This window comes from Xiphophorus hellerii, chromosome 14 (genome assembly GCF_003331165.1).
Source record: "Xiphophorus hellerii strain 12219 chromosome 14, Xiphophorus_hellerii-4.1, whole genome shotgun sequence".
Classification (NCBI taxonomy): Eukaryota; Metazoa; Chordata; class Actinopteri; order Cyprinodontiformes; family Poeciliidae; genus Xiphophorus; species Xiphophorus hellerii.
In genome coordinates this window covers 9,409,332-9,434,440 of record NC_045685.1, presented here as the reverse complement: position 1 = coordinate 9,434,440, position 25,109 = coordinate 9,409,332, and the positions used below count along the sequence as shown (strand labels likewise).

At 36.0% G+C, this 25,109-nt stretch overlaps 1 protein-coding gene across 1 annotated transcript in view; it reads left to right on the top strand.

Annotated features, from left to right (window-relative positions):
• Positions 1-24,381, top strand: part of LOC116733194 (uncharacterized) — a 75,574-nt gene extending 51,193 nt beyond the window's left edge. The window contains exons 35-42 of the mRNA XM_032583976.1: positions 20,979-21,230; positions 21,431-21,556; positions 21,700-21,715; positions 21,808-21,887; positions 22,531-22,569; positions 22,666-22,728; positions 22,821-22,880; positions 23,206-24,381. Of these exons, the coding sequence (XP_032439867.1) occupies positions 20,979-21,230; positions 21,431-21,556; positions 21,700-21,715; positions 21,808-21,887; positions 22,531-22,569; positions 22,666-22,728; positions 22,821-22,880; positions 23,206-23,291 (722 nt within the window). The 3' untranslated portion in view covers positions 23,292-24,381. The remainder of the gene's footprint in view (positions 1-20,978; positions 21,231-21,430; positions 21,557-21,699; positions 21,716-21,807; positions 21,888-22,530; positions 22,570-22,665; positions 22,729-22,820; positions 22,881-23,205) is intronic.
• Positions 24,382-25,109: the final 728 nt, after the last annotated feature.

The window sequence follows — 25,109 nt, the reverse complement described above, 5'->3', positions numbered from 1 at the left end:
TGAGGTGAAAACAGGAGCTGCAGGTAAAGCTTCATGAATGATACAATAGTTGATAAAGTTTATTTCTCTGCAACAGTCGGAGATTATTGGTTCCCAAAAGTTTCAGCTTCCAGCCTAAAAAATAACGTATGAGACTTTTGACTCCAATTTACTTCCGATTACACGTATCACTGATAAATCATCTTAATAGTCTATAATATTAGGAGCATAAATATGCTTTTAATATGTTTATAAAATAGCTTAGATTTATTTCTGAGGAGCTCAGAAATAATGTGTTGGAATATTTTTTATTCAATTTTTGCTTTAATTTGAGATTTGATGTTTTAAATGAATCTCTTCCTTGACAGGGAAGTCGGGTCCTGCAGCAGCGGAGGCAGCAGTTTATTCTGAAATCAGATCAGCACCAGCTGTGGAAAACAGTGCTGCCATGTAGGCTGCAGGCTCTGAGTTTATCCTGCAGTTTATTACAAGACTCACAACAACTGCTTTGATCACACAATATGTTTATCCGTCATAAGAAATATCCTAGAGAATCTGTATTGGTCACTCAAAGAATAATTCTCTGAGATTCAAATCGTCAGATGTGCTTAAACTTTAGTAAAGGTTTTGCAATGCAACATTTTATAAAGACTCACAAATCGTTTTTTTTTAACACAACGCAAATTGTGAATTGTTTTGTGTTTATTTTTTTCTAGAAGTATGTTGCAATTGAAGTTACTAAATTTGATTTGGAACAGTTTGATTTGGTTTCATGTGAAGCAACTTTGCTTCACATTTAACTATTTATATCAAAAACTTGTGACTGTATTTTTATCGTCAAGCACGTTGTAAATTAAGTAGATTGATCATTTGAATGCAACACATAAAATCAATATAAGATGTTAGACATAATTGGGCACAATAGTGATTAAAATGATTTTTACAGTCTCAGGTAAATAGATTGTTTTATTAATGCTACTTGTAACTGAGCGACATTTATTAGATATATATCTTTGCTCTTTTGTTATTATAGTATTTCAGTTGAAGCTTAAACCTGCACACTTGCTGCTAGATGGAGTTTTTACACCTTAACAGCTAGACGACAGGAAAGTACTGAACTTTATGCAATCTTTGGTATGTGTAGAATATGCATCTATAGGCAACTTGCAGCTCACATTTGTGAAATAACTCTAACCAATAATGTTTATTGGTTGAGCAGCAGCAGCTGAATTGATTCATTTTCTGTTTCAAATGATGAAATAGAAATAAGTAAAATATGGGATCTTTTTATCTATTCTTGTTGCTTTAAGTTATTTTGCAGTAGAGTTATGCTCCTTCGCAATATCCGGATTTTTTGTATATTTTGGAATTAGATATATATAGCAAGCATGTTGACTTTTATTAAAAATATATTCATTCATAAGTTCTAAATATGTCTCTTAGTTTTTATATCTGCATGGACTTCAGCGATTTCTCTCGGTAGTGATTTTTGTTTTTGCTTGTGTGCTGAAATAAAAGTAACATCATCAATGGCTTGTTCAATTTTTTGGGCTTGTCATCTTTTGGTTAATTTCAATATTCACTGCCGGTGATGCTTTATATATATATATATATAGATATATATACACTGCTCAAAAAAATAAAGGGAACACTCAAATAACACATCCTAGATCTGAATGAAAGAAATATTCTCATTGAATACTTTGTTCTGTACAAAGTTGAATGTGCTGACAACAAAATCACACAAAAATCATCAATGGAAATCAAATTTATTAACCAATGGAGGCCTGGATTTGGAGCCACACACAAAATTAAAGTGAAATAACACTACACGCTGATCCAACTTTAATGTAATGTCCTTAAAACAAGTCAAAATGAGGCTCAGTATTGTGTGTGGCCTCCACGTGCCTGTATGACCTCCCTACAACGCCTGGGCATGCTCCTGATGAGGTGGCGGATGGTCTCCTGAGGGATCTCCTCCCAGACCTGGACTAAAGCATCCGCCAACTCCTGGACAGTCTGTGGTGCAACGTGACTTTGGTGGATGGAGCGAGACATGATGTCCCAGATGTGCTCAATCGGATTCAGGTCTGGGGAACGGGCTGGCCAGTCCATAGCTTCAATGCCTTCATCTTGCAGGAACTGCTGACACACTCCAGCCACATGAGGTCTAGCATTGTCCTGCATTAGGAGGAACCCAGGGCCAACCGCACCAGCATATGGTCTCACAAGGGGTCTGAGGATCTCATCTCGGTACCTAATGGCAGTCAGGCTACCACTGGTGAGCACAAAGAGGGCTGTGCGGCCCTCCAAAGAAATGCCACCCCACACCATTACTGACCCACTGCCAAACCAGTCATGCTGAAGGATGTTGCAGGCAGCAGACCGCTCTCCACGGCGTTTCCAGACTCTGCCACGTCTGTCACATGTGCTCAGTGTGAACCTGCTTTCATCTGTGAAGAGCACAAGGCGCCAGTGACGAATTTGCCAATCCTGGTGTTCTCTGGCAAACGCCAAGCGTCCTGCACGGTGTTGGGCTGTGAGCACAACCCCCATCTGTGGACGTCGGGCCCTCATACCATCCTCATGGAGTCGGTTTCTAACCGTTTGTGCAGACACATGCACATTTGTGGCCTGCTGGAGGTCATTTTGCAGGGCTCTGGCAGTGCTCCTCCTGTTCCTTCTTGCACAAAGGCGGAGGTAGCGGTCCTGCTGCTGGGTTGTTGCCCTCCTACGGCCTCCTCCACGTCTCCTGGTGTACTGGCCTGTCTCCTGGTAGCGCCTCCAGCCTCTGGACACTACGCTGACAGACACAGCAAACCTTCTTGCTAGTGATGTTACGTGATGTGCCGAGGCTTCGAGGCGTGTGTCGAGTAATGGAGGGGGCGTTTCCGTAAAGCACGTATCGAGGCTTGCTTCATTTAGGGGAGGAGCCAAAAACGATGACGTCCGAAGCCTCGCTGCCTGGCTGTACCACGTGACTGCTTCGGGAAGTGGCTCAGAGTTTGGCGCGGGGGTTGACAGCTTTAAAAACCCCACAGGCTCCATTCAAAATGTGGGTTGTTGTAGGCGAGTTGCGGTCAGTTGAGAGAGTGGATAGAGTTTTGATAGTTTGGATAGCAGAGTTTGGATAGTGGTTATTTAGTTTGAGACAGTTAGTTTGGTGTTTGGAGAGTTTAGGAGAGAGATAGATAGATAGATAGATAGATAGATAGATAGATAGATAGATAGATAGGAGATTTAGGAGCGCGAGGACAGGATAGGAGTAGGATGGAGCCGGCGAGAAAGAGGAGGATTTCCCCTATGTGGGAACATTTCGATTTGATAAGCCCTAACAAGGTAAGGTGAACTGAACATTTGCAGATGCATTAGGTTTGCTTATGAGGAACTGTATTTTTCACAGTTTCTTATTTTCTGTAAAGGTGAGGTGTTTATTGTGGTTATTATTGGGGTACAATAATAACACCTCATCCATGTAGTGTCAAAAAAGAGAAATTGTTTGAAACCAAAAACTGTGGAGAAATTGTTTCTTAATAAAAATGCATAAAATCATCCAAGTTACACAAGCATTAGCCTATTCACTACCCCCTCCCTAGTTCCACAAGCACTTTCACTGTCCTCTGCCTGATTAAGCCCATGCCATTTTTCTAGAGTCACAGAAAAACATTATTACACAATGTGCCATATCACATGACACTACTATTTTGGGAATAATTACACACAGAGAATACATTCAAACAATATTTTATTATACACATATGTGTATACATAATTTATGTAGACAAATGATTTCGTCCTACACCTTTTGTGAAGTCATTCCCAAGAGCCATAATAGACAAAAATTCAATGCATCACACGTGTTAAGATACAGCTGGCTGTGATTATACACCTGGCCAGTAGGTGGTTTCGTGTGCACATGAAGCCTCAAGAAATGAACCCTTTCTCGAACCAGTTGGCTCAAGTGGTTCAATGCCTCATGAGGCTTCATCTCACCATCACTACTTCTTGCCACAGCTTGCATTGATGCGCCATCCTGGATGAGCTGCACTACCTGAGCCACTTGTGTGGGTTGTGGAGTCCGTCTCATGCTACCACGAATGGGAAAGCACCACCAACATTCAAAACTGACCAAAACATCAGCCAGACAGCATAGGTACTGAGAAGTGGTCTGTGGTCCCAACTGCAGAACCACTCCTTTATTGAGTGTGTCTTGCTAATTGCCAATTATTTCCACCTGTTGCCTATTCCATCTGCACAACAGCAGGTGAAATTGATTGTCAATCAGTGTTGCTTCCTAAGTGGACAGTTTGATTTCACAGAAGTTTGATTTACTTGGAGTTATATTGTGTTGTTTAAGTGTTCCCTTTATTTTTTTGAGCAGTGTATATATATATATACTTTCAAAGGTTAATAGAGGAGCGATGCTATGATGACTTCCTGAAGACGAAGTTTCAGAAAGAGCAGGAGTTTTTAAAGAGACAAAGCCCCAATTTCAAGGCAATAAATTATAAAGTCAAATTTCTTTTAAGTCAAGTTAGTTAACATAGTTCATTGACTGTACTATAAAATTGTACTATGTGACTTGAAAGCACATTATACTGCCCCTTTAATTGTAACAGGCCCACATTTAACTCTTGACAAATGTGATTGGACTTAAATTTATTCATGCTTTTCTTTTTTTTTTGTGAAACCCTAAAGCTAAAAAACTTCCAACTCATACTTCTCATAGTGCTACACATAAAATATAACCTTAAATGTCTCACAATGAAAACAAACATATTTTCCACTATATTAAGATTTTAGCTTTGTTGTGAAGATCTCGCTTCACAAAAAAGCGGTGCATAATTTTCAGATTATGCACCAATCTGAAAATGGTGCATAAGATCATTCTTGTTACTTTGTCTCTTTAAGTAGAAAAAGGAAATGTAACAAGTGAGTTTGTTTCAATGCTGTATTTAAGTTCAGAGTCTCAGCAGAAAAAAACAAAATATAAAGACACTAACTACATTAGAAATGTGAATTTATTTTATTAAAAGCAGTTCAACCTATTATCCTCTGTGTGGCGCTGTAGTACTGGAGAGTTTGTGGGACATGAACTTGCAATAATTTGTTCATTTGCTGTTTGACTCACGTTGGGCATCAATAGCAAAATTACAAAATTTTGATTCTGAAATTGGATGAACTGTTCTAAAACTTTGGCCATATTTAACTAAAGATGAACTCTTAAGACATGACCAGATTATTTCTAGAACATAAACAAGACCAGTGTGGACATGCACTGGACAGAGAAGGTTGCCATGGTAACAAGTGGAAGAATTGTCAGACTGGTGACAAAAACTAACCAATGCGAAGGATGACATCATTAGTGATGGCCAAATGAAGCTTACTGGTTTTAAAATAATGTTTTATTACTCAAAGCTTTTCAACACAGTCCTCTTTGGTCCCATCTTGTGGTCAATAGTCTGAACTGCAGTTTGGATTTACAACCTAAAACAAATTAATTCATTCTAACTGTCCACTATAGAGGGTTTTATATACAGCCTCTGCTTTATTATCATGTGATACTTTTGTCTTGTAGTGGGAATTCTTAATTTTTTTTGTAATTTATTGGAGAAAAATGCAATTTATATGTGGTTCATTAAAAATGCTACTGTCACTAAGCTTTAGCACTAAAATAGATGGAGTGATGGATACATCCTGAATACAACGTCAATATATTTTATAAAATGTTCATTTACCTTTAGCTGACACATTAACCACAGAGTGTTGCATGTTATTTTGTTAAATCTCTAACATGAGTGGCACAAATTAGCATGCTCTTTATTTCTTGACCCAGGACGACACCTAAAGACATTCAAATGCCCGACTCATCCCATAATCCTTTGCACCTCATGTCTTAAAGCTAAAATGGCGTTTTAACACATGGTTCTACATGTTATTCACCAGATCAGCCATCTTTTATTCACAGACCTTGTTCCAGGAAACACGTACAACTGATTATCTGATATGACCGCCATTTTAACACTTAACGTCCACTTCCGTTCCTACACACAAACACACCCACACAAAATGTGATTAGAAATGTGCTGATAAGTTTCCATGGTGATGCTCTGTGAGATGCATGTTCCCCCATCGTTCTTAGATTTGTTGCTGGGCAGCAAAAGGGCCCTGAGTTTAAGTCTTACCCAGAAATGTTTCTGCATGATTAGTTTCTCTCACAACTTCCTCAAAATATCCACAAGTATGCACAGTATCTGTACAGCAAGCTATTATTGTTCATTGAGCAAATGTTATTTATGAGGCTGTTCTGTTCTGGTGGTGGTGACCTGCAGCCTATAACAGGTAAGAGGGTAAAACCAGATAGGATGGTGCTCAGCAGATGAAGGTCAGTCAGTGGCAGAAAGTCAAAGTTACTGTTTTAATATTTCTCTCTCTGTGTGTAAAGTTCACACATCAAAACAGGAGAATGTTTAAAAATGAGAATGAGCAAACTGTTTTTTGCAAACTATTATATAGCAACTCTGTATAGCAACATGGATTCAAATTTAGTGTTTTTTGTTTATTTGTATATTTTTTTGCAATCCTGAACAGAATGTTGTGCATAAGATTAAAATATCTCTGCAACGGACAGGAAATACAAACCAGCATCAAGTGCTGCAGCCTCAGTGGCTGCTGTGGTGTGAAGTTAGTATGAAAGGGAAGGAAACACAGAGAGGGGATTGTAAGAGGAAGACGCATGAAACTTATTGATGTTATATATATTTTAGACTTAATTTCTCCTTTTATATGAACACAATTCAAACCAAGTAGAAGCCTTTCAGTTGAGCTGTGCAGCCGTTCTGGATGCCAGGATGAAAACTGCTCTGCTCTGCATGCTGGGCTTTTTCTGTAAGTACATCACTGACTTTCTGCTCAGAGTTTATGGAAAATATTTCTTCATGATAACATGTGGCCGTGTATCTCTGTTACGATCTGACCGCGTTGAAAAGAGAAGACTCGAGTCTTTTTCCTCATTTTGTAATCAGCATTGCAATTCAAGCGGCTTTGGTCTTTGTTTTGACAAACATTGGACATAATGTGATATTTATGTCTTTATTATTTTTAAACCGTCATTTTTATTTGAATCTTCATCCAAAGTGAATAAAATCACATTGTGATTTTTATTCTTAACCAGCTGGATAATGTCTGACCAAACCTTGATCTTTATTGCAGTGCTCAGTTGTCTGCTTCATGGACGTGCTGATGGTAAGTAAGTTGTTTTGCATTTAACTTAAAGGAAGAAATATGTTGTTTTTCCAATGCATTTACCTTTGTTTTGTGTAGAAATTGAGCCTAATTTTGCAAGTATAGGAACAAACACTGTAGTAATAGGCACAAATCTTGTTTTTAATTACTGGAATTACAATTACAATTACTGGAATATATTATATTGACATGTTAAGATGTACAGTAGATGAGAAGAAGCTGAACAAAGAAGAAAACTAATTTTGAAACCTATGGTTGCGCAGAACAACTTGTTCCTCTTTGTGTCTATTTGCCGATTCTCAAGACTGACCTGGAGTGTCAATTTATAATTTCAAAGACAAAACAAAGCAGATTTACCAGAGAAGTACAGAAGGCTGTAAAAGTCCTGTTGGTTTCGACTAAGTTATGATTTTAGAATCTTTGTTAGGAAATGAAATGTTTTAAATCTGAACAAAATATTTACCTTCATAGGGCAGAATTTATTTTTTGTCAATAGAGGAACATGAAGCATAGCTAATTGATGGAGAAATAAGGAACACCAAATATAGCAGAACTTGTACATTAATTTACAGAAAATATTCACAAGATGGAACAGAAGTTTAACATAATGTGACATTATCTTGTGTAAAGTTATTTCATTGCTGCCCATAGGAGCTAGGCTTAGCAACACAAATGAAGACAAAACTAAAAAGCAGAATTTCAGAAAAAAAATGAAAAGCAAGTCTAAATTGAAGTAATGGATTAATAAACTCTGTAATGAAATATGTTGGGCTCACCAATGTGTTTATGTACAAAAATGTAAAACTGTCACGTTTTTCCTTTTATATCATGCTAGCAGATCCTGTCAATCAAACAACACAGCCTGTCGACGTCACTGATCCAGACGCCAACAAACCTCCTGCAGGTGAGAATTTATTTATTTTTTTCTGTCTGTGTTCATTCAGCAATTTGATTTGCTCCTTGTGTTTGCTGCTCTGTTTTCCTGTAGGTAGAAATTGAGTCTTTCTGAATGGAGTTTGCATGTTCTCCTGTGTGGGTTCTCTCTGGGAACTCAGGCTTTTTACCCCAGTCCAAACACTGGCATGTTAGGTTAAGTGTGTGTGTGATCGTTTGTACCTTGGTGTTGCCCTTTGATGGACTGGTGACTGCACTTGTACAGTTGTGTTCGAAATAATAGCAGTGCCTTTAGAAAAATGAGTAAATGTCAAAATTCTTCAAAGAAATTGTACTTTAATGAACACAGATACATTGGGGACACAGTACATTCTATTCCAAAGCAAAACAATTGCGCAAAGTCATCAAAACTTAAATGATAATAATAATATTTCAAATAAAGTAAGAAATGGCATGTTCAAAAGAATAGCAGTGTTGCCATCTTTCCTTGGAAACTCAAAAATGTACTGTACAAACAAAGAAATTCTTGATAAGTGAACCTAGCTGAGTATCCTAAACTAATATTTTGTTGCAAAACCACGGTTTCCGATGACTGCTACACATCTGTGGTGCATGGAGTCAACCAACTTCTGGCATCGTTCCACTGGTATTGCAGCCCAGGATAATTGCACTGTATTCCACAATTCCTCAGCGTTTCTTGGTTTTGCCTCATGCACTGCACTTTTTATGTCAGCCCACAAGTTTTCGATGGGATTAAGGTCCGGGGATTGTGCTGGCCACTCCATCAGTTGAATCTTGTTCATCTGGAACCATGCTTTTGCTCGCTTGCTGGTGTGTTTGGGGTCATTATCCTGTTGAAAGGTCCACCTCAAAGGCATTTCCTCCTCAGCATATGGCAGCATGACCTCTTCCAGGATCCTGATGTACTGGAACTGATCCATGATCCCTTGTATGCGGTGAATCGGACCAACACCATAGTATGAAAAACATCCCCATATCATGATGCTTGCACCACCATGCTTAATGGTCTTCAGTGAGTACTGTGGCTTGAATTCTGTGTTTGCAGGGCGTCTGACATACTGCCTGTGACCCTTAGACCCAAAAAGAACAATCTTGCTTTCATCTGTCCACAAGATATTATGCCATTTCTTTTCAGGCCAGTCAATGTGCTCTTTGGCAAATTGTAAACGCTTCTGCACATGTCTTTTTCTCAGCAGTGGGACTTTGCGGGGGCTTCTTGCTGGAAGGTTAACCTCAGTAAGACGTCTTCTGATTGTCACAGTACTCACTGTCAACTGAAGGTCTTGCTTGATCCTCTTGGATCCCATCATTGGCTGAGTCTTCGCCAGTTTGGCTATTCTTCTGTCCATTCGAGGGGTTGTCTTTCTTTTTCTTCCTCGTTTTTCAGTTTTTTGCTCCCATTTCAGGGCATTTGAGATCATTTTAGCTGAACAGCCAATGATTTTCTGCACCTCTTTGTATGTTTTCCCTTCTTTAATCAATTTTTTTATTAGGAAACGCTCATCTTCAGAACAGTGTCTGGAACGACCCATTTTCATTGTTTTTTCAGGAGAAATGCACAGCCAGCATGCCAGTTGTCTTGATCCTTAAATACGGATCACCTGTTAACACCCTTTTTTCCCAGAATACCCTCCCTAATTGATGCCCTCTCTAATTGGACTCACCACTGCTATTTTGTTGAACACACCCTTTTCAGTTAATCATTCAATTTCACAGAATCCACAGTATGCATGGCTGTCCTGTTGGGTTTGTTGGTTTTCTATACCTTTATTTTACCCCCCAGAAACTTATCTGGGGTATAGAGTTTGAAATGTTAATAAAACCAGTGATTTTCTTGCTGCTGTTGAGGCACTGCTATTATTTCGAACACAACTGTATATGTGTCATATGAGTAAACAACTCAAATAGTCGCATTTGTAAGTCCTTTAGTGAAAATAAGATCCAAAGGGAAAACATTTCACAGATCAGTAAAAAGCTTTAATTAGAAAGTGGAGAGTAGGTTAGTTATGCTAGCTTAACTTTTATCACCTTAACATGTACTCTTGCTGCGTAGTTTGGAGTATTTTATTTCAGTTAATACAAACATAGATTTTCTGACAGATAATCAGAAGTGCAGTTAGCTAATCAACCACCATTAATTTTCAGGCATCACTTCCTAATGATGCAAAATGAAAATTCAATTCATCAATCTGCAACGGACAGAATGTCCTGTTAGATGTTTCTACATCCTTTTTTGTGTGGAAAAGAGTTTTGTGGTTTTTAGTGTTAATTCCTGATGCACTTGAACTAATCTTTGCTCTTCGCTCCCGGGGCTGTTGTTTACTGGTTGCCATGGCTACAACTCTGCGCTTGAACTTAAGATGACCGACTGAGAAAATAGTCAAGTCAAGTTAAATTATGGGCCTTTATGAAGAGAAATTTGCTTTTTTCTCTCTCTTTTCTAGAACTGACAGAAACCAAACTATAGATTTTTTAGCAGAGATAATATATATTTTACATATTCAAACATCAGCATCTCAGCTTTAAGCCACATTTTATAAAATCCAGTAACATCGATGGTCACTCTACTCACCAACTTCCCCAACCAAACCCAAAACAGGTTTTGCATCTTTAATATTTGCTATATTAAAGACACATCATATCTCATCTGCTATGTGTAAGTCAGCAGGACAAAAGGTTTAGCCAACCTACTGAGGGACAGCTGTGGAGTCAGAATCACATAGTTGAAAAATACAAAGTTTGATTCATTTGGTTTAGACAGAAGTTACTTATTCTGATTTTGAAAAGTTTAATAACATTTTGATTGTTACAGAATCTGATGTTGTTGATGTTTTTATCACTTGATAAAATCAGACAATAAAAGGCAACTATGTGATAATTCTTCACAAAAAATATTACTGAATTGTGAAACTGTTTTCTACTGTAGGCAAAAATTCAGCAAATACAGGCTGATTCCATAAATTAGAAAATGACTGAAAAGTTCCTTTGTCAGCAGTTTCATCACCAAGTGAAAGACATTATATAGATTAATTAGATTACAGATGTTTTAACATATTTTTGTTTTCTAGTATGTTTAATGACTCCTAAAAGATTATTTTCTAAAGGTCCTATTAATCTGACAAGCCTCCCAGCTCCTCTTCATCTCCACCAACTTGCAACACAAAGTTACTCCCTTGGTTTCATCATTTGTGTTTCTGATGTAAATCCTCAAACCTTCTTTGTATTGACAGATGTGTGATTTATTCCAAAGTCTTTTGTTGTTGTCGAGAGGTTTTACGTTTGTAAGATGTCAAACATTTTTCAGGTAAATGTTTAAATGAAAAATTTTAAGATACTATGACACCTTGAAAGTCCAAAGGAACATTTGTTTTGCAAATTCTAAGCATTTTTCAAATAAGATTCACAGTGGTAAATGACTGATTGTTGTTCTGTGATTTATAAGAGTATATTTATAATGGCTTTTTATTTTGATTCATATGCTCAGAAAATCACTGACAGCATTTGTTTTTATGTTTCTATAATCTGGCAACTCTGAGAGCAGAGATTAAATACACTAATAATCTAACATGTTGAAATCTCATTTATGATTTGATGAGAAAGGATTCACATTGTTGCAAATGAATCCTCATCTATACAATGATGGCCGTTGCTGTTTTCTAACCTGCAGAAATCAAGGCAACTCTGGCTGCAGACAAAACAACCATACCACCAGGGGGCAGTGTGACATTAACCTGTTCTGTGGACAAACCTGCTGGTTTAACATTTGAGCTCTTCAGAGGATCTTCATCCACCTATCAGACCAGAGTTTCTCCTCGATCAGATGGAGTTTTCAGGATCACAGAAGGAGGAATTTACACCTGCAGAGGATCCATGACAGAGACAAACTTTGTGACAACTATGAGTGATGAAGTCACCATTTATAAGAGAGGTGAGTTTATGAATTTATCTTGGAAGAAAACATTATATACTTTCTGATAAAAAATCCATTTTGACATGATCACTAAAGGAAGTTTGTTACTTTGTCACATTTAGAGAGATAATATCTTGTTCTAAATGTAAATATGAGTTAAGATTCATAATTTGTTCAATTATTAATATTCATTCAGCTGAATTGAATCACTTTGTTTAAGGTTTTGCTGACAAAATGTGCAGAAATATGAGAAAAATGCAAATTAACTCTATGTGTTGACATTTATTTATGTTTTTGTGAGATGTTGTGATGCACATTGAGATTTACATTCTTCCAAGACATTTTAATGACATTTTATTGATACATTTGAATGAAATTTATGACATAAAATACATGTTAAATGACACATCAGAGGAAAAATTCTTAGATTGACATTATTATTACAAATGCTACACGGTATAATTAATTGTTTAGTTTTCAGACTCTTTGTTTTCCTAATCATGTTTCTTGCTGTAGTTTCCAACAGAGTTTCAGTCACTTCACAACCAAACCGATCTCTGATATACAGAGGAGAGAAAGTCACTCTGAGATGTGAGATCCAGGATGATGGAGAAACTCGGTGGACGTATGAATGGAAAACAACCAATAGAAACTTTCCATCATCCAGTAAATACAGGATCATCTCAGCTACTAAGGCTGACAGTGGAGAATACAGCTGTAAGGGTAGAAGAGGCTACGAGTTTACAGGATGGAGTGAAGCCATCAGACTGACAGTGTCATGTGAGTCAGACTGACCTCCATTCATCCTGAAAGTGTCTTTAGTTCCCTGATCTCTATAAAATGAACAGAACTCAATAATATCTCCATTTCACAGAAAGAACTGACTGCAGGCTAAACTGTGACTTTTGTGAAAGTTACATAAAGAAGAAAAACTATTTTCCATCCATAAAGTATCATAAACAGGAAGCTTAAAGAGGAACTGGATTATTTCAGAGAGAGATTAGAGGTTTAGTGACGTAGATGCAAAATGTTTTGGAGTAAAATATTTTCTGAAAATATTTACTAATGCAACAACATTTTTAATGTTCTGCCTTGGAGCTGTGGATCATTTAAATATGGAGGTTTGTTTGTCAAAACTTGGTTCTCACAATTCATTGATTGATTGATCGCTTCATATTAGTAAAGAACATCTTGGCTAAATTAGACATTAGACTCAGACTTTTTGTATAAACTGTGTTAAATAAGCTACAACCAATCTGTGTGTGATGTTGCTGAAATAATCTAACTGGACTTGAGTTTGAATTGTCAGGTCAGATGTGGAATTTCACCAAAATGATTTTTGGAACAAATAAATTTCCTCCAGCTCTTGTTGATAAGAAACATGATGGAAAATCTAGTTTATTAGGCTCCTGCAGAGTTTATATTTCTCAGTTTGAAAAAGTAAATGTTAAATTTTGGTGTAGATATTTTTATTAGAACGAAATGATTCCAGAAATAATACAAAAATCATGTTCTATTTTTTAAAATATTGTTCTGATTTTCAAACTCAACAGCTGATAAACCCAGAGCCACCCTGAAGGCAGAGAAAAGAATCATACCAGCAGGGGGCAGTGTTACACTGAACTGCTCTGTTGAAGGATCTACTGGCTGGGAGTTCAGGTACACACGTAGACGTTATCCTTTAGTTATATCCTTCACATACACAGAACTAGATGGAACCATCAGAATGTCAGAGGGAGGAGAGTACAGCTGCAGAGGAAGAAGAGGAGACTCATCTTTTCTATCAGAATCCAGTGAAGAGGTCACCATTCAGGAAACTGGTGAGTTTAGTTATCAGGTCATCACCATAACGACACTTGATCTTTGAAACTCAAATTTGTTTCCTAGTTTTTCAGAAAATGTAATTATTAAAATAAAATAATGATTAATCAACAGGACAGAGAAATATTTACAGTTTCAAGATTTGACTTTTTTATTTCCACTGAAACCACCAAAGTAATCAGATGTTATAAAGAATTTAATCTGATCTCAAATGTTTAAAATTAATAACATCCTGCTGTAAAATATGTTCATCAAACTATAGAAAGTTTTTTTCTATTTTTTTGTTAAATATATCTTCAATTGGATTCTGATGTATTTAAACTGTTAACATTTTCAGTTAAGTTTCTGATTTACACAGTTTAACAAATGATTTACTTTACTATAAATATTTTGACACTTGCACAGAGTAAATATCTGCTTCTTCATATCATTTTATATGTTCAGGTTCATTTTATTTCTATTAAGTTCCAAACCTGATATTTCTTTATGTGAACAGTTTCTAAGCCGACTGTGATCCTGCAACCTCGTTGGTCTCTGAAAGAAGATAATGTCCATCTGGCGTGTGATATCCAGGAAGGAGCTGTGTGGACGTATGAATGGAGAAAAAACAATTTCAATTATAATCCAGCACCCAGGATCATCACAGCTGACAGTGGAGATTATAGCTGCAAAGGAACAAGTGACTATTTCTTAACACAGTGGAGTGATGTCATCACATTAACTATCTGTAAGTTATTAACTTTTGACCTACAATAATCAAGCAAGCAACATTAAAATAGCTTAAACAAATGAACATAAAAGCAGCTGCTGCAGTTTAACACATTTAGCTTCTTAAGTAAAAACACATTTGCCCAAATGATCAGAATATGCCTCTATTTGGTGAAAATGTAATTATTAATATAACATTTTATGGATGAATATGTTTGCTGTGTAAGTGTTTGAAACTCTTAATTTCTTTCTGCTTTGCTACAAGTTAAGCTGATGTCATTTTATTTTGAAAGGTTCTTATTAAATAAAACAAAAACTAATCTTAAAGGAGCTGCTGGACAGTTTGGAAGAAACATTGATACTTTTTAAGTGATTTTAGAAAGTAGCTTCTCTCAGGGAAAGTGTTAAATTAACACTTAAATTTTACTCTGGACTGTTGTGGTAAACTGCTAACCAGATATTTATTTCTTTAGCTCCCAATAAACCCAGTTTGATTCTGCAATCCAACTGGTCTCAGATCTACATAGGAGAGAAAGTCACTCTGAGATGTGAGATCCAGGGAGGAACTGAGTGGACGTATGAATGGAGATCAACCAATAGAAACTTTCCATCATCCAGTGAATACAGCATCATATCAGCTACTCATTACCACAGTGGAGAACACAGCTGCAGAGGAAAAAGAGGGTTTTCCTTTACACCATGGAGTAATGTTGTTAAAATAACTGTATGTAAGTTGATTATTTATTACTGACAAGTGATCATTTTTAATGACAGTAGCAGGGCCGTGCAGAGACCTATGGAGGGGCAGAGGCTCAAATTTAAAAAAAGAGGCACATTGAACAAAAACTCCATACAACAACACAGCAACAACCCATATTAATCAAGAATCTAATTGGATTCTACTGTATCATTGCTATCATGTGGGGAAATGCAAAGCAAATACAATCTATATTTTCCCCAACAGGTATAAAGTTTCTGTTTCTGCTGCTGACAGTCCTGGAGGGCTGAGCTGATCTGAGACTGTATCTGTTAAACAGACCAGAGGAGAGAAGGTCAAAGGTTATGAAGTTATGAAATAAGCAAAATTGCTGCCATTTTACTAATGAAGCTCTAATAATATATATTCAACCTCTAGAACAACCTGGCTGTAGACTGATTTATAGATCCAAAAGCTCCAAGGGGTTAACTCTATATAATAGCTTGATGTTAAATCTAGAATTATAAGACTGAGATATCAAGGCAAAGAAAACTCAGTAGCTGCTGGTAGGGGCCATTCAGGGGCCTCCAGACACTCAGGGGCCTCCAGACATTCAGGGGCTTCCAGACATTCAGGGGCCTCCAGAGACTCAGGGGCCTGCAGACACTCAGGGGCCTCCAGACTTTCAGGGGCCTCCAGACTTTCAGGGGCCTCCAGACATTCAGGGGCTTCCAGACATTCAGGGGCCTCCAGACATTCAGGGGCTTCCAGACATTCAGGGGCCTCCAGACATTCAGGGGCCTCCAGATACTCAGGGGCCTCCAGACACTCAGGGGCCTCCAGGCATTCAGGGGCCTGCAGACATTCAGGGGCCTCCAGACACTCAGGGGCCCCTAGAAATGGTTTAATTGTAACACAGACCATAGATCTAAACCTGTAGCATCATTTATAGAGAATAACAATGTTATTACATTTTATTTAATGCATTCAGCTGAAAAAAATAAATAGTATATTTAGGATTTATTTATTAAGTTTACTTTGTAAAAGTTTTAAGAATCATCTTGATAGTTTGATTGTTGTGTTACCATGGCTACAATATGGTTAATCTTTGTGTTTGAATTGGGTTTGTTCACAAATTCATCACAGCAAATAACCAATAATCAGTGATTGATTTTAAACTCGGCCAATAAACCTGGTCTCCCTCTCACAGATTCACCTTATCAATATTTAAACATGTTAGTGATGCTGAGGTTCTTAGTAGGACGGGTTCCGGAGGGAGGGGGGTTCTGTCTAAGGCCCCATATTACTTTGGGCCGGCCCTGGAGGAACAGCTGCTGCGATGCGCATCTCTGGAATCCACCTGGAATCCACCTGGAATCCACCTGGAATCCACCTGGAATCCCCCGGTGTCCCCTGTCAGTCCGCCGATGCTTTGGGGACATTTTGATTCATTTCATTGTGGCATGTTTGGCTTTTTGCTGTTGTTCTAATTATTGCTACGCTTTGATCTGCGTTGCGACTCGCGGTGACAGTCGGTACCGTGTCTTATATCAGGATGTCTGATATAAAGACAGATATTCTTTCTATCTGTCAGTGGACCGACTCAAGCTGCCTGTAGTGAACCGGGCTTTTAGCAGAATGATGAAGTTAAAGTCAGAAGTTTTCTCTGCAGCCGAAGCATTTCTGAGTTTATGGGCGAGGCGGGCTATTGCAAAGACGATTATGAAAATATAAATAGAAACAGTTTTTCTGACGTCAGACATTCGTTTTTATTCACAAATCAGTGTATGAAAAAATATTCTTGCCCATAATTTGATAGTTAGAGGACACAGATCCTCCTCCTCCTCACCATGGACCCGGAGTCTGAACAACATGGAGGCTCTGAGAGTCATTATTAGACTGAGGGCAGAAAGAATAGTTTATTTTTCCTAAATTATTATATTTAGCTAAATATTATTGCTGAGGGGCACAAACAGGCCTTCTGACATACAGATTATTTATCATTTTTAATGACAGTATGGCCCACTTGTTATATAGGATTTTTTTTTATTTGAAACAAAACAACAAAAACGCAGCTTTTCCTATAGCACACAATCTAAGACTATAACTATATTTATTTTTTCTATAATCAGTCACACCTGTCTAGTTATTTTAATGAGCTGATAGTTTTTCATGTTTATTCCCTATTAAATATTACATGCTACTGAAAATTATTGTTAGATGTATAACAGCTTTAGGCCAACCTATAATTTCTTTATATTTTATTACAATAGATTAAAATTTTCTGAACATCTTTGAATGAATTTTTTATACATTAAAGAAGCCAAAGTCCAAAGAAAATGTCTGAAAGAGTTTCAGAAAGTTTTTAGACACATCGATCAAAGTCCTCTTAGAGTTCAGTGATACAAGAAATAAAGATTCAATAGATTATATTGATCAGTGTTTCTAGTCCCTGATTTATATGATAAGAGAAAAATGAAAGTGTTGAATGAAATAAAGTTCACATTTTAAGAATACAATAGTGTAAAAATATAATGTTACTGAAAAAGGAAGTAAAATATCAAAGTTAAGGTTAAACCAGAGGGAGCATCTGTTATTATTATTACTATGGTTATTACTTCAATTTCAATATATAACTATATTAACTGTTTAAGGGAAATAAAACACAGATAAAAGAGAGAGGTTGTGGTTAAAAGTTTGACCCAGTTTCAAATCTCTCTCCAGTGTCTCCCCCTCAGCCTGTCCTCTCTGTGTCTCCATCATGGCCGAATCCTGGAGCCTCAGTGACTCTGAGCTGTGAGGGTTTGGAGCTTCAATCAGAAGGATGGAGGTTCTTCTGGTATAAAATTGTTCCTGACACATCCAAGCACAACTATCTACTATACTACAGCTATGAGCTGCTGCCTGGCAGCACCAAAGGGACTGAGCAGAACTCCTTCATCATTAATGGACCAACTCACACAGGAAGATTTGTGTGCAGAGCAGAAAGAGGAGAACCAAAGGTTTACACTCATTACAGTAAAATGAAGCTTGTCTGGTCTGCAGGTCAGAGATGAATTAAAACATTGATCTTTGGAGGCTGTTAAACATTCACAGATAAAATAAAACTTGTTTTTGTAAAAGACGAAATAATTATTTCCTCTATGGTAGTTTATTTATTCGACTTGCTGAAATGTTTGCTGTAATCTTTATTACTATAGAAACAAACCATTTTAATGAAACATTTTAAAGATGTTTCTGTTCTCAGATGAAATCCTGTCTTGTTTTCAGATCCTCGTCCAGCAGCTTCTCTCTCAGTGAATCCTGACAGAGTTCAACACTTCAGATCTGACTCTGTGTCTCTGAGCTGTGAGGGAAACTCTACTGAGTGGAGACTGATGAGGTTTATAGAACGAGACAGACTGTCAGACTTTACCTGCTCAGACTGGGGGAAAATGACTGGATCTACATGCACCATTAACATTTCCTGGAATAATGATGGAGTGTTCTGGTGTGAGTCAAAATCTGGAGAGTTTAGCAACGCTGTCAACATCACTGTACAGGGTAAGATCTGGTTTATTATGTTTGTTTTCCTTTAACCTCTTTTTGCATTTATAAATCATAAATATATTTATTATTGTAAAAATATGTTCAGTCCAAGGTTAAATCATAAAAAAACGAATTATGCAAAAAAAAATTGCCTAGATTAATTTCTGACTTCTATTCCTTTATAACTACAATTAATGTTCTAAAGGTTGTTTTTTTGATATCAGGACTCTATTTAAGAAAGGTTATATATATATATTTATTAAAAAAAACATTCAGATTAAAATATTGATTTTGTTATTCTTGATGTAAATTGTTTCCAATCAATTGTTCTGCTGCTCATTAAAAAGCTAAAATCTTCTTTTCTTAGGAAAACAGAATAACACCAGATTATATTTTGGAGTATAACACATTCAAATTATTTGATATTTTATGTTGTGGCCATTTATACTAAATTTTTGTAGTTTATAATTTCTACCAATTTTGTTTTGTTCTTTTGGTAGTTGGAATATATTTAAGTTAATTTAGAATCAAAATTTGTAATTAATTTTTATATATGGAATTATTTAGATTACGTTGTTAATCGTTAGACCCGCCCACCAATTTGAGTAATTAAGAACACACCGGGTGCTTGGTGTGGATTGTTTGGTAAATGTCTGGTGTGGACGGGAGGTTTGGTAAAATTATTTTTTGACCACTTATTTACACTTGTTTACACCTTTAAACATTAAATTGAGATTATTTTTCATTTCAACTAAGTTACAAGACCTTTATTTCTACTTTTACAATAAATGAATCAATTCAAAGTGCGTACAAATCCAAAACCACCTGTTACCACCCACAGCCTTTATTGGAGTTTTTTTTAATTTTTTTTAGGCTTTTTTGGAACGGAAGGCTGCGACATTTTACATTTATTGCCTCTTGGTCAGATTTTTAGAAAATTCAACATTTCGTTTTATTGCTTTGCGGATGACGTCCAGATTTATTTGACCCTAAAACTACTAAATGGTAAAAATGAATCTCTATAGATATTAATAGATTGTTTAGCTGAAGTTAGATCATGGATGGATCTAAATTTTCTTCACCTCAATCATAGCAAAACTCAAGTCCTATTATTTGGTCAAAACCTTCACACTAAAAATCCAGATTTGATTCTTGGTTCTTTTGCTCCGTTTTGTTGGACTTCAGCCAGGAATCTTGGTTTTATCTTTGATAGATGTTTAAAATTCGACAACAAGTTAGTTCAGTTGTTAAATCAAGTTTTTATCACTGGTGGATTTCAGCAAAAGTGAAATCTTTTTTTGTTTTAAGGATTTTATTATCCATCCCTTCATTGCATCTGGATTGGATTATTGTAATTCTTTACATAAAGGCCTGGATAAATCCCTGATCCAGCGTCTTCAAGTGATCCAGAACGCAGCAGCTCGGCTTCTTACAGGAACCAGGAAGCGTGACCATATAAGGCCCGTAACGGCCTCCTTACACTGACTGCCTGTTTCGTATCGAATAGATACTCGACTTAAGAGAAAAGGAGATCGGGCTTTCTCCATTGCTGCTCCTATTCTCTGGAATAATCCTGGATTATTTTAAATCACTTCTTAAAACTCATTTTTATTCTTTGGCATTTAATTGAGGCCTGATATTGTAGCTCTACTGTTGTGATGTTTTCTTTGTTATTTTTATTTTATTTCTATTTTTTTCTTACTATTATTTCTGTTATTATTATAACATTATATATTCTTTTCTTGTATTGTTTCCCTTTTTCTTTTCATCAACTTATTTTATTGTGTTTTTTGTGCATCACTTGTTTTAAATCTGTTTTTAAAATATGTTTTAATGTTCATTTCCACTTGTGATTTGATGATTTATCTTTGGTGATGAGCTCAGCATTTTTCTCAGATTCTCCATCAGATTCAAACTGAGACTCTGGTTGGACGACTCCAAAACAATTTCTCCAAACATCTACAGTAAAATAACTATTATATTAGTTCATTACATTATTTTCTGTGAACAAACTTGTCTTCATGTCGACTAAAAAGGAGAAATGATGAAACGTGACTACAAATACATTTTTGTTTGAAGAATCAAACATTTAATTTCTGAATCATCAATCAATTGAAAGCATAAAGCAGCTTAAATGGATGTTATTCACCTGAATATTCTCTGATTGTTTTACAGATGATTATCATGATGGTATTATCCTGGTGAGCCCTGTTCATCCTGTGACTGAAGGAGATCCTGTTACTCTGAGCTGCAGAGATAAAAAACAAAATCTTCTCTCCAATGTGTTTTTCTATCATGATAATAAACTCATCAATAATGACAGCAGAGAGGAGCTGAATATCTCTGCAGTGTCAAAGTCAGATGAAGGTTTCTACAAATGTCAACATTCAGGAAAAGAGTCACCAAGGAGCTGGATGTCTGTTAGAGGTGAGGAGGATTAAAATATTTGATTCATTTTATTCATTAAAACTGTTTAAATGTTAGAAACAAGATGAACACTGAGGATGTTTGTGTTGCTGATGTTTGTAAGTATTTTAGCCTAAAGTCACTTTTTCTTCAAACACAAAATGTCAAACAATCTGCAGATCAGAAATATTTCTTCCTTGATAATATTTTTTTAATTCCAGTAACTGTATCCAGTCCTGTCAGTTCTTCATTTCCTGTCATGTTGATCGTTGGACCAGTTGTTGGAATCGTTGTCATTATTCTCATTATTCTCCTGATCTTGTTGTGGCGCTGCAGACGGTCCAAAGGTGAAACTTTTTTCTCCTCACAGTGGATCAGATTGTTCATTCATAATCACTTTAATTATTCAGATATGGACATTCATTCTTTTGTGAAACAAACTAGAAGCAGGATGATTTGAATAATCAAAATACATTTATTTTTCTATCAGATCTGTGCTGCATAAGGTGAGTAGATTACATCTTTTTCTTCTCCCTATTATAAATCATCATTGCATATATAAGATATAGATAAATGTAATGTATTTATTGTGTTTCAGGTCAAAGGGCTCAGAGTTCAGAGGTCAGAGCTCCACCACAAACCAGCCTGAAGGTCATGAATATAAATCTCTTTCTCATGGTCAGAGTTTTATTAATGTGTTTTTGCTTAGAATGACAGATGAACACAATCAGTTCCTCTTTGTTTTGGCATTGACCTGTTTTTCACCTGAACTCCAGATATTGTTCTTTTAATGCTGCTTTAGACAGAATGCTTGGTCATTAGCTCCAGATGTTTGTGTGACTGATGTGAGCAACAGATGTTCTGTCAAGTTCTCATTGTAAAGGGTTGTGAGAGGAGTCAATGCTAAGACATGTTGTGTTTGTTTGTTGTTCTCTGTTTCTGTCTGCTGTGATCTAAAAGCCTGAAGGATTTCAGCTTGGAGTCCTGAGGGAAAACTATTGTTTCATTCCTCTAACAAAGTCAAAAATGTTTTTTTTAGCAGTTTTATGGGACTGGACATGATAAAATGTCTAAATTTAATTAACCTGAGTTTGTTAGCTGTATGTTTTAATTAGCTTTATGTTATTTTGTTATGTGTGTAAATGTCCAATTGAACATTTATTACGATTCTGCTGTATATTTTAAATGTGCTGCTGTTTAGATCAAACTGTTCATGTCAAAGAGGAATCTCAGTCTGATTTTCTATTCTAAAGAAAATTTACTTTTGCTGTTTATTATTAAATTACAATTATCCTTTTTTTCCTCCTTTCATTCACTTCAGGTAATGAGATGATCGGCTCGGCTGAAGCTTCTGGACATGGTAGATCAAATCTTTTTTAATATGTTTTAGGTTAAATAATTGTGTGATTTACAGATGAGTAAATATATATATTTTTTTAAATCTGTAATTTTTCAGCAGCAGATGAAGCCCCAGAGGTTACATACTCTCTCATTGAAATGAAATCCTCTAGGAAAGACAGTGAGTCCCACTTATATACAATATATAGCCTGAGAAAATGATTCAGAATGGTTTTATCCTACATGTTGGTGACTATTGTATTATTTTCCCAGGGAGACAAGGTGGACCAGAAGAGGGCGCTGTTTACTCTGAGGTGAAAACAGGAGCTGCAGGTAAAGCTTCATGAATGATACAATAGTTGATAAAGTTTATTTCTCTGCAACAGTCGGAGATTATTGGTTCCCAAAAGTTTCAGCTTCCAGCCTAAAAAATAATGTATGAGACTTTTGACTCCAATTTACTTCCGATTACACGTATCACTAATAAATCATCTTAATAGTCTATAATATTAGGAGCATAAATATGCTTTTAATATGTTTATAAAATAGCTTAGATTTAGTTCTGAGGAGCTCAGAAATAATGTGTTGGAATATTTTTTATTCATTTTTTTGCTTTAATTTGAGATTTGATGATTTAAATAAATCTCTTCCTTGACAGGGAAGTCGGGTCCTGCAGCAGCGGAGGCAGCAGTTTATTCTGAAATCAGATCAGCACCAGCTGTGGAAAACAGTGCTGCCATGTAGGCTGCAGGCTCTGAGTTTATCCTGCAGTTTATTACAAGACTCACAACAACTGCTTTGATCACACAATATTTTTATCCGTCATAAGAAATCTCCTAGAGAATCTGTATTGATCACTCAAAGAATAATTCTCTGAGATCCAAATCGTCAGATGTGGTTAAACTTTAGTAAAGGTTTTGCAATGCAACATTTTATAAAGACTCACAAATCGTTTTTTTTTAACACAACGCAAATTGTGAATTGTTTTGTGTTTATTTGTTTCTAGAAGTATGTTGCAATTAAAGTTACTAAATTTGATTTGGAACAGTTTGATTTGGTTTCATGTGAAGCAACTTTGCTTCACATTTAACTTTTTATATCAAAACCTTGTGACTGTATTTTTATCATCAAGCACGTTGTAAATTAAGTAGATTGATCATTTGAATGCAACACATAAAATCAATATAAGATGTTAGACATAATTGGGCACAATAGTGATTAAAATGATTTTTACAGTCTCAGGTAAATAGATTGTTTTATTAATGCTACTTGTAACTGAGCGACAATTATTAGATATATATCTTTGCTCTTTTGTTATTATAGTATTTCAGTTGAAGCTTAAACCTGCACACTTACTGCTAGATGGAGTTTTTACACCTTAACAGCTAGACGACAGGAAAGTACTGAACTTTATGCAATCTTTGGTATGTGTAGAATATGCATCTATAGGCACCTTGCAGCTCACATTTGTGAATTTCCTTTAACCAATAATGTTTATTGGTTGAGCAGCAGCAGCTGAATTGATTCATTTTCTGTTTCAAATGATGAAATAGAAATAAGTAAAATATGGGATCTTTTTTATCTATTCTTGTTGCTTTAAGTTAGTTTGCAGTAGAGTTATGCTCCTTCACAATATCAGGATTTTTTGTATATTTTGGAATTAGATATATATAGCAAGCATGTTGACTTTTATTAAAAATATATTCATTCATAAGTTCTAAATATGTCTCTTAGTTTTTATATCTTCATGGATTTCAGCGATTTCTCTCTGTAGTGATTTTTGTTTTTGCTTGTGTGCTGAAATAAAAGTAACATCATCAATGGCTTGTTCAATTTCTTGGGCTTGTCATCTTTTGATTAATTTCAATATTCACTGCCGGTGATGCTATATATATATATATATTATATATATACTTTAAAAGGTTAATAGAGGAGCGATGTTATGATGACTTCCTGAAGACAAAGTTTCAGAAAGAGCAGGAGTTTTTAACGAGACAAAGCCCCAATTTCAAGGCAATAAATTATAAAGTTAAATTTCTTTTAAGTCAAGTAAGGTAACATAGTTCATTGATTGTACTATAAAATTGTACTATGTGACTTGAAAACACATTATACTACTACTTCACAAAAAAGCGGTGCATAATTTTCAGATTATGCACCAATCTGAAAATGGTGCATAAGATCATTCTTGTTACTTTGTCTCTTTAAGTAGAAAAAGGAAATGTAACAAGTGAGTTTGTTTCAATGCTGTATTTAAGTTCAGGGCCTAAGCAGCAAAAAACAAAATATAAAGACACAAACTACATTAGAAATGTGAATTAATTTTATTAAAAGCAGTTCAACCTATTATCCTCTGTGTGGCGCTGTAGTACTGGAGAGTTTGTGGGACATGAACTTGCAATAATTTGTTCATTTGCTCTTTGACTCACGTTGGGCATCAATAGCAAAATTACAAAATTTTGATTCTGAAATTGGATGAACTTTTCTAAAACTTTGGCCAGATTTAACTAAAGATGAACTCTTAAGACATGACCAGGTTATTTCTAGAACATAAACAAGACC